We start from the raw sequence: 9828 nt of genomic DNA, 5'->3' as shown, positions 1-9828 counted from the left end.
GGAGAAAGATTGTAAGTCCTCTAAGAACAAATAAGAACGGTAAGGTTTGCCGATGATATTGTAATTCTGTCAGACCAAGCAATGGACTTGGAGAATCAGTTGAATGGAAAGGACACTGCCTTTAAAGGATGATATAAGATGAACATCAACAAAAGCGAAATGAGGATAATGGAGTTTAATTAATCAAGTGATGCTGAGCGAATTACATTAGGAAATGAGACACTTAAGGAGTTTTGCTATTTGGGGAGCAAAATAACTGATGATGGTCGAAGTAGGGAGGATATAAAATGAAGACTGGCAGTGGCAAGGAAAGAGTTTCTGAAAATTGGAAATTTGTTAACATCGAGTATAGATTTAAGTGTCAAAGTCCTTTCTTAGAGTATTTGTGTGGATTGTAGCAATGTGTGGAAGTGAAACTTGGAGATAAATAGTTTTGACAAGAAGAGAATAGAAGCTTTTGAAATGCGGTGCTACGGAAGAATACTGAAGATCAGATATTTGATCATGTAACTAATGAGGTGCTGAATGGAATTTATGAAAAGGGAAATTTGTGGTACAACCTGACTATAAGAAGATTGGTTGGTTGGTAGGACATTGAGGCGTCAAGCGATCACTAATTAAGTACTGGTGGGGAGCGTTGGGAGAGGGGGGTTAAAAATTGTAGAGGGAAACCAAGAGATGAATACGCTCTCAGCAGATTCAGGAGAATGTAGGTTGCAGCAGTTATTCAGGATGGAGTGTCATGGAGAGCATCAAACCAGTCTTTGGACTAAAGACTGGAACAACAGCACAAATTATAGGAGATTCCTGAAGCTCTGTGTTAATTGAGAAACCTATGATAGAACATAGATAAGCAAATTAATGTTTTTAAAGAAAGTTCACTTACAGGAACAACTTACAACACATAGCAAACATTTACTAGAAAATAATGACGATACAGAAGCCATGGACGGTTGTTTCGGCAGTCTGAACTGCTTTAAGAGAATTTACTACACGTGCTAAATGTCACATGACTGAAGCCTGATTTTCAACATTGTTTTTTCAGATCGTTCTCTCTTAAGGCTGCTGATATAACACTTTGTTTTCCACTTGAGATGTTATACATGGAGTGTGACACCAGGTACAAGCCGGTAATTTTTCGGCCCCAAATTTAGAAGATTATTACAGAATATTCCTGGAGTATAGTGTCCAAAACTGCTACCGCTATCTCAATATTTGTTAGTTTTTTCATATTATGATAATGACTAGACAGAGTTTGAATTGAACAAAATTTTATCTGCGTAAATTTTTCGACCATTTTCCTAGAATTTAGCCAGTTGTGAAATGCATACATACTTTAGCACGACAAGGACAGAAGATGAGGAAAAGTGTCATGTTTCGAAAGTTCCATCTTAAATGGTTTATTGTTGTGTTTATTACAGTATTACATGAACAATTCAAAGTGGCATTTTATGACTAGCGTACAAGTTTTATATTTGTTCCAAGACAAACATTGATGTTAAAAGCGAAAAAACAGCAAAGTTTTATGAAACAAGTGGAATTTATTCCCAACATGCATGCAATTCCTGATCTCATCAAGGTGACTTTTTAACCTAGTAACATTCTATACGAATACCATGTAATATACATTAAAGCTTCGTTGTCTATTTTGCACACACCTATAAAACCTTTTTATTATAGAGTTCTTTTAAAACGGCAGTTAGCACTGCCTAATGTGAATACAATTGCTTTCGCAACCATTTACTTTTAGTATCATCACAGCCACAGTTTGCTGCTCTGAGCTTGAGATGGACTAAAATTATTTCTATTATTGCTATTGTGTTATAACTGGTTGCTTCAGTACTTCATTTATTTTAATACGCTACTCACACTACTAAGAAATTCCGTTTAACATCCAAAGTAGGCTGTATCGATATAAGCTTTCGAAGACTTATCACTGGCAAGGCTAAAATATGTGTCATATACAAATGGAAATTGAGAACAGTAGCAATATTTTGGAGAAAAGCAGTAAAATTATTCCATAAAGCCTATTTAATAAGTAGTTTCATGCTCAGCAAGTAGATTTGCATCGCCGTGCCCGCAGCGATGTTTTGCCTTTAACATTTAATTGATGTAGCGCCTGCGTGTATGTTCTGATAAAATGTTTACTACTGAACTACAGGGCAATTATTCGAGTAGTTGAAGCCATTTTTCTGTATCATCTATAGAGTTCTCTACTTTTTCTACCACGTCACCTATCCTCTCATGAATCTGTGACTCCATCATCTGTAATCTATACCGTATGTGATCGCGCGCCTCATCTATCCTCCACTTCAACTGATCGTTCACATCGCCAAATCTGTGGGCAGTGTGGCTCCGCGTCTCTAGATCCCTCGTCTCCAGGTGGCCTGTAATTTCCTTAATTCTTGACGTAGTTTCGTTCAACAGCTCCACCAACATTTCTGTTACATCATAGCTAACTTCCTCCAGTTTCCGCTCCAGCTGATCCAAGACCTCTTTAAGTCTCTCTCTCATAGCTTGATCAGTTTCACTTAACCTCAGATCTAACTGCTCCTCTATGCAGCTGAGCTTCTGCTCTACTTTCTTTTCGACCTCTTCGATTCCCTGATCAAGTTTTTCTGCGGCACCATTGAAGCCTTGCCACAAAAGAATCTGCTGATGATCAAGCATCTGCCATGTCAGCTGTTGTACCTGATCGAATTTGTATCCAGTTAGTTCTTTCATATCGTCCAGACTGCTGTCTAGTTGATTTTGCATTTGATTAACTAGATCCAGAACCTTACCTTCGACTTCATCCATTCTCAGTTCAAGCTTGTCTTTTACTTCATTTAGCCGCTGCACCACTTGCTCTCTCAATTGATCGAGCCTCCGTTGTGTGAAGATGGATTCTTCTTCTATTCTTTGCTCTTGTTCCTCTTTCACTTCATCCAACCTTTTGGTCAGAAATTCTCTTAAATACTCGTACCTCCTTTCGATGAGATCCTTTACCTCTTCAAACCACTGTTCAAGACAAGTGTGGACTTCATCTAACCTGAGGTCAGAGTGCTCTTCTACACTGTTGAGCCTCATATCCACAGCACGTTGCACCTCATCTAGACTAGGGAGGCTCATGCTTCGCAAGTAAGTCAATCTCTGGTCGAATCTCTGCTGCACATTGTCAAACATTTTCTTCAGCACATCTCTCTGTTCTATGTAACTTCCTTGTAACTGTCTTTCCTCGTCCACCAAATTCTGGTTTATTCGATCACTTACTTCGTGGAGCAACATCATGAGCTGATTTTTCTCCACTTCATCTCTGTCATCTAAATATTTCTCCATCGTCAGAACCATCGCTTGCACTTGCTCATGCACTTCTATAAGCTTTGGTTCGACTGAGAAACTCACAGCTGTATGCTGCCGTTTCAGATTTTCTTGTACGCCGACTAGCCTTTGGCGTTGCTTCTCTAGAACTGCAACTAATCTCTCACCTAAAGTTGACTGCATGTTCACTATCTTTTCTCCAAGTTGCTTCTGTACTGTCGCCAGTCTCTCTCCCACCTCATCCACTAGAGAAAGTCTTACTTCAACCTGATCTTTAACTGAAGATCTTCTCTGTTCCACTGTGCTTTCTACAATATTAACTGTCCGATTGAGCTGACTCTTCAGTTCGCCGAATCGTTGCGACAAATATTTCTCCATGTATGCCAGTTTCTCTCGGAACTGTCGTTGAACTGCAGCCATGCTTTCCATCCACTCTTGGTCTTCTTGAGCCATTTCCGCCAGATGTGAATGCTGTGACACACTCAACGGTTCTGTCAGTGAAGCTTTTGAGTTTGCTTCCTGGCGCTGACCATGACAAGAAATCTGTCTAGTCAGAGGCAATTCGATTTGCTGACCGATAGGCTTGTGCTTTTTGTCTGGAGTGAGGTTCCGTTGCTTCCCATAGTTTTGGCCCATTTCTTCCAAGACGCCGAGTCTAGTTGTTTAAGGTGCTTAATTACTTCTGAATCCTAGGCCCGCTTCTTTTAGTGTATAGCCTGGACCGATGTGTCAGGACAGCCTACAACAAAAGAAATCACAGCCTGTTATGTTTGTTTCTTGCTGAATAACTAAATTATTCCTTAAATAAGGCACACTAAATTTCTAAGATCTGTTCACATTTGTTTTGGCACAATATTTGAAGTTCATAGCAAAATATCAATTAGGGATGAAATAAGATTTGTTGACAGCGATTACGTGTTTAAAGGAACTCTACATCTGGGTTGTCAGTCCCTCGTTGCACAGGGAATTCGCGTAAATCTAAGAATACTCCAAGAAGATTTGTCCCAGACAATATTACTAAAATTGTGTGAGAAAATGACAATGGGCTAAAGAGTCATTTAGCTGAAACCATTAGACACAAAATTTTTTAAATAAAATTCTCTTTTCCTCAGTTAACGTCTGTCAGCACCTATACCATCGCCCGCAAGTATCTGGGGTACCTAGATGGACAAGTTGATGGCTTTTTTCGAATTAGCCAGCAGGGCACATTCTGTGAGAATATGAGTCATCGTGAGAAGACTGCCACAACTGCATTAATGGCAGGCTTCTTGACGCACAAAGGAACTCGTGGCTAAGTCTGGTGCTGCGACAAACAGTCGGCACAGTACAATTACGTCTTTTCTCGAGGACTGCAGAGAAGTATTCCAGGCCCCGTCATCTTTATTGCACTCAGCTTGTGGAGATTAGTGGTAGCTGTCATTCCATATCCAAGGTTTTCAAAATCTGATGAAGCAGTTGCAATCGTAGGCCAATGCCAAGTACTCTGAGTTCAAGTTTGTCTCCCGTGGTTGCGTCTGTAGTCAGTTTGTAACCAAGTTCATTTCCCTGAATACCCGCATGTCTTGTTGTCCTCAGGACTTACTGTCATTCCAGAGCTGTAGAGGTCAACTAATGGGTTTTTGTAATTTAGGGAACAGAAGGTTTTTGGCTGAGTACTGAGATGCGTTTGAAGTGTTTCGCGGAGTCGCTGTAAACCAGGAAATACTGCAGAGCCTGTGATATGGCCACCAACTCTACTGTGCATACTTTGCAATCATTCGGCATAGAAGAATTTTCAGGGCCTTGCGTGTGCAAAAGCAAAGCCGACCGTCTAATTTTCGTTCCATTTGTCTAGATGAATGTCTAATTTGGGTAGTCATGGGTAACAGAATGGAATAGGTGTGCTTCGCCTTTTCCATGGGTCCACAGGAGAGGTCCACCTCAATCATAGGCGCGAGTACTCACCATGAGGGGAGCCTGTCCTTAGACAGGAGGGGCAGTTGAAGGTCTTTGCATAGAACCTTTAATTGCATCCCAGCTGTTTTGCCCATTTTTGGACGATACGTTAACAGTATGACCTTCTGGTTGTGAAAGAGTCCAGTAATACGCATGGGTAGGTATCTGCCAGATTGTGACTGCATATCACTCAGTGTTTCTGGCGTCAGACCCTGAGTGGTGAAGTGACAGCTTCCACTAGGAGGCTGTCTTCATAACTCGTAATGGAAAGTTCTAGTTGCCAGCTGCACATCACAGAGACACTATCTAAGCTCAGTACTGATGGTGCCGCCTAACCGTAACCAACACATCCACAGCACATGTGAGATAAAATAGAAGCTCTGTAGGACTCGCAAACGAACTGTGCACATTGGGCCCACAAGGTGCTGCCGAGAAATTTAATATTAAGCTTCCTCACTTTTTGCCTTGTGCTGGCGTACATACAGTAACCCTGTTAACTTATTGCCAAACAAAACTCCCAAAAATTAGAAGGTTTTAAGGACGTTAAGTAAATTACTGAGTGTGGACGCACAGTCCTCAATCGACAGAATTGCATTACCCAAATTTTGGTGAGAAAAAAAATTTACATTGATGACTCAGACAGGACCAAGTTTTGTACTTCCTGATGTTGGCGCTCTTCAGTGTGTGATGATGTATTGTGGTGAAACGAAATAATCTTATGGTATTTATTGGCCGGGATATACCCTTCGGGGTTCGGCCCCCATATTGCAAGTCATTTTAGTTGACACCATATCGGCGACTTGCGTGTTAATGATAATGAAAATGAACACACAACACCCAGCCCCTGCTGGGAAAAGAACCCGAGCCCCTTGCGTGGTAAGCGGTAACGCCACCCCTGCGCTACAGGCGTGGACATGTATTGTGGTAATATGGGCAAAGATTGTCCTCATACTGCGATGGTGAGACTGCGTGTCCCACTAGAGTCAAGATACCATTGACTGCAACAGCGAAGGCATCTACGCTCAGAACCGATCCCTGAAGGACCCCAGTTTCCTGTAGGTGTTGGTCGCAGGGAACGAACCGATCCAAAAATGGTTCAAATGGCTCCGAGTACTATGGGACTTCACATCTAACGTCATCTGTCTCCTAGACTTAAAATTACTTAAACCTAACTAACCTAAGGACATCACACACATCCATGCTTGAGGCAGGATTCGAAACTGCGACCATAGCAGTCGCGTGGTTCCAGACTGTAGCACCTAGAACCGCTTTGTCACAACGGCCGGCGAACCTATCCAGGGCCCCACAACAGTCAGAGGGATAGGAAATTCTGGGCGAAAGGGCAAGCAGGCCTGAAATCTCACTCATGCAAAGTAGACAGGATGTGATGTCGCCAGGTGGTATCGCACGCCTTCTCCATGTTTTTTTTTTTTGGGTGCAAAAAACAACTGGGGTCATATGCACCCGACTCTGAACTAGAGACATGAACACAGAGCCAAGGGGAACGACTGTAAGTCAGTCTCGATGGACACAATATGAGACAGCTAAAAAAGGCACGAGGAGGAAGGGGTAAAAACAACATACAAAAATTGAGCTCCAAAACTAAAAATTAAATGGCCTTCGCCATATTGCTTCGGCGGATAAAAAGGAAAACGCGGTCGACACCCCATGCATCATTCGCCAAAACAGCTGATAAATCAGATGGCAAACTCAAGCTGGAACGTAAATTAGTAAAAAAAATGCATTCCAGCAGTGGTGGACAGTTAAAATTTGGGAGAAATGTGTACAACGTGGTGAAGGAGCAAATGAAGATGGCTAAAAAAACAGTGCCCAATACACAGCAGAGTTAAAATCTCCCGGCGGGAGGGCCGAGACGAGGTCGTCCAAGGCGCCGGAAGAGGTTTAATAAGCTGAAGATTATTCCCATGAAGGTGAAACCACTGGCGATGCCAAAGGGACACCACCTCCTGACAGGCGGCAATGCAGAGATCGGAGGGAATATAGGTACCTGCAGGCTGAGGTATGAGGACTACAGCCTGGGCAGCAGCGTCAGTAGCCTCGTTTCCTAGCAGATCGACATGTCCAGGGACTCTCAGAAACATGACATTGGCCCCACCAAGCGTGATCAAGTGACAGTTTCATGGACCCACTGCACTAAGAAATGAGAAGTGTACAGTGAACAGATACTTTGGAGGGCACTGAGTGAGTCTGAGCAGGACACATTTGGGAAGGCTGTGTCACCAGATTTACTCCATGGCCTGATACAGAGCAGAAAGCTCGGCAGTAAATACTGTGGAGTGTGCCGGAAGCTGACATCAAAAGAGGTGCTAATGAAGGCATACCCGACCCCACGGTCGGTCAGGTACTATCGCCGAGTTCCATGAGAAAGTCATGAAACTGAAAGCGATAGACTGAGGCTGGAGTAGTGTCCTTAGGAAGCAAATGAAGGATGAGGTTAACATGGGCCGCTTCACGAAGCCAAGGTGGTCAAGGGTTCACACCCACGGGAAAAGTTGCAGGTAGCATGAAAAACTGCTGTAGCAAGTGGCGAAAACCGACTCCAGGAGGTAATAGAAGGACGAACCCCATACTGACATTTCAAAGAATCAAAGAAGGATACACAGGAGGGGTGGCCACGCACGGCAGGCAAACGGCATGCATACCTGCTGAGGAGAAAGTCACAGTGTGCTGAAGCAGCTAAACTACCACTGTCCTACAGCTGTCTCTGAACTGGGCTGGTGTGAAAGGCGCCCATGGCCAAACAGATGCCATGATGATGGATAGTGTTGAGATGGCGTAAAAAGGGATGGGTGTGCAGATGTATAAACAAAGCACCCATAGGAGAGTTTCGAAAGTACAAGGGACCAGCAGAAACAAAGGAAGGTGGTTCCATCAGGACCCAAAGAAATACCATTGAGGATATGTAGGACATTGAGGAACTGACTACAGTGAGCGGCAGGTAAGACACATGGGAGGAACAAGAGTGTTACCTATCGAGCATGACCCCAGGAATTTCGTAGTGTCAACAAATGGAAGGGAAAGAGGCCAAAGATGTAGAGTTAGTGGGAGAAACCATTTGCACCGCCAAACATGCATACAGACGGTTTTGTCAGTGGAAAAGCGAAAGCCATTGACAATTCTCCAAGAGTGAAAAATGGTCAAGACAGCGCTGAAGACGCGGCTCAGTGAGACAGGTCCGTGCAATAGATGGCAAAATCATGGACAAAAGGGGAGCCAGATACGCCCGGCGGAAAACAGGCGATTATAGGGTTAATGGCGATAAAGAGGATGAAGCTCTGGACAGAACCCTGAGGCACAGCATTTTCCTGAATAAAGGTGGCAACAAGGCAGAACCCACACACACCTTGAAAACTCTGTCTTGTAAAAAATACGCAAAGAAAACAGGGCAGGTGCCCACAGAAACCCCACGTGCAAAGATTACAGAGCATACCAGTTCTCAAGCGGGTGTCTTATGCCTTCTCCAAAGCGAAAAAACACGTCCAGTCTGGGATTTCCTCCGCAGAAAACCATTCATGACATGGATGAGAAAGTAACAAGATGGTGAACAGCAGAACTCCGTGCTAGAAATCCACACTGTGCATTCGTGAGTAATTGGCGAGACTCAAGCCACCACAGCAGCTGGGCATGAATCACACGTTCCATCACCTTGCATACGCAGCTGGTAAGAGATGGGGCGGTAGCTACAAGGAACGTTTTTGTCCTTACCAGATTTAGGTATAGGTATGAAGGTGGCTTCACGCTAGCATCCTGGAAATGTGCCCTCAGCCCAGATGCACTTGTATGTGTTAAGCAGGAAGTGGTTGCCAGCAAGAGGGGTGCTGCAACATCTGAATGCGGATAGTGTCTGGCCCTGGGATGGAGGACCGTAATGAACAGAGCGTGATCTAGCTCTCTCATATTGAAAGTAGCATTGTAGCACTCACGGTTGAGGGAGGGAGGGAGGGTTATCGCCTGGCGGCCCAAGGTGTTGGAGATAGCAACAGAATAGACAATAACATCGGCACCTAATAACAGACCGGAAATGGAGGAATGGATCTTTGTTCCAGAGAGCCATCAAAAGTCGGCCCACACAACAGAGGAAGATGTGGAACTGTTAAAGGAACTAGTGAATGAAATCCCACTAGCCCTGTTGCTATCCAGAAGAATGCGACACCGCTTTGCACTTATCTGTTTATAATGAATGCACATTTCCAGCTTAGGATGACGAACGGTTAAAAACGGGAAGAGCACGTCTCTCTGCGCGAATTGCGTCACTGCATGTCTCAGTCTACTAAGGGACTGGTACACTGCGTGGTTAAGAGGAAGAGGAAGAGCACGGAATCTAACTTTCTGCAGCAGCAAGGATAACATTTCTTAGATAGTCCACCTGGTCATCACAACTGAGGAAATTTTGTTCTTGAAGGTAGCCAGGGAGGAGTAAAGCTGGCAGACAGCTTCAGTAAGCTGCCATTTGGGCATGCATGTAGATTTGGTAGGAGTCAGCAGAGCACATGGGAAATGGTCGCTCGAGTAGGCATCAGAACAAACGAACCACTCACTCAGGACGATGGGCAAGCTGGGCAATGCAAAAGG

General features: G+C 43.9%; 1 protein-coding gene across 2 annotated transcripts in view; it reads right to left on the bottom strand.

The window, feature by feature from the left end:
• Positions 1-1375: 1375 nt before the first annotated feature.
• The window catches only part of LOC126298717 (rootletin-like), a 58911-nt gene continuing 50458 nt past the window's right edge, over positions 1376-9828 (bottom strand). For both annotated transcript variants that reach the window (XM_049990142.1, XM_049990143.1), the window contains exon 2: positions 1376-4039. In XM_049990142.1, the coding sequence (XP_049846099.1) occupies positions 2167-3936 (1770 nt within the window). In that variant the 5' untranslated portion in view covers positions 3937-4039 and the 3' untranslated portion in view covers positions 1376-2166. The remainder of the gene's footprint in view (positions 4040-9828) is intronic.

The sequence above is a fragment of the Schistocerca gregaria genome, chromosome X (genome assembly GCF_023897955.1).
Source record: "Schistocerca gregaria isolate iqSchGreg1 chromosome X, iqSchGreg1.2, whole genome shotgun sequence".
NCBI classification, from domain to species: domain Eukaryota; kingdom Metazoa; phylum Arthropoda; class Insecta; order Orthoptera; family Acrididae; genus Schistocerca; species Schistocerca gregaria.
The sequence above is the reverse complement of the archived record's forward strand: the minus strand, read 5'-3'. Positions and strand labels throughout refer to the sequence as shown.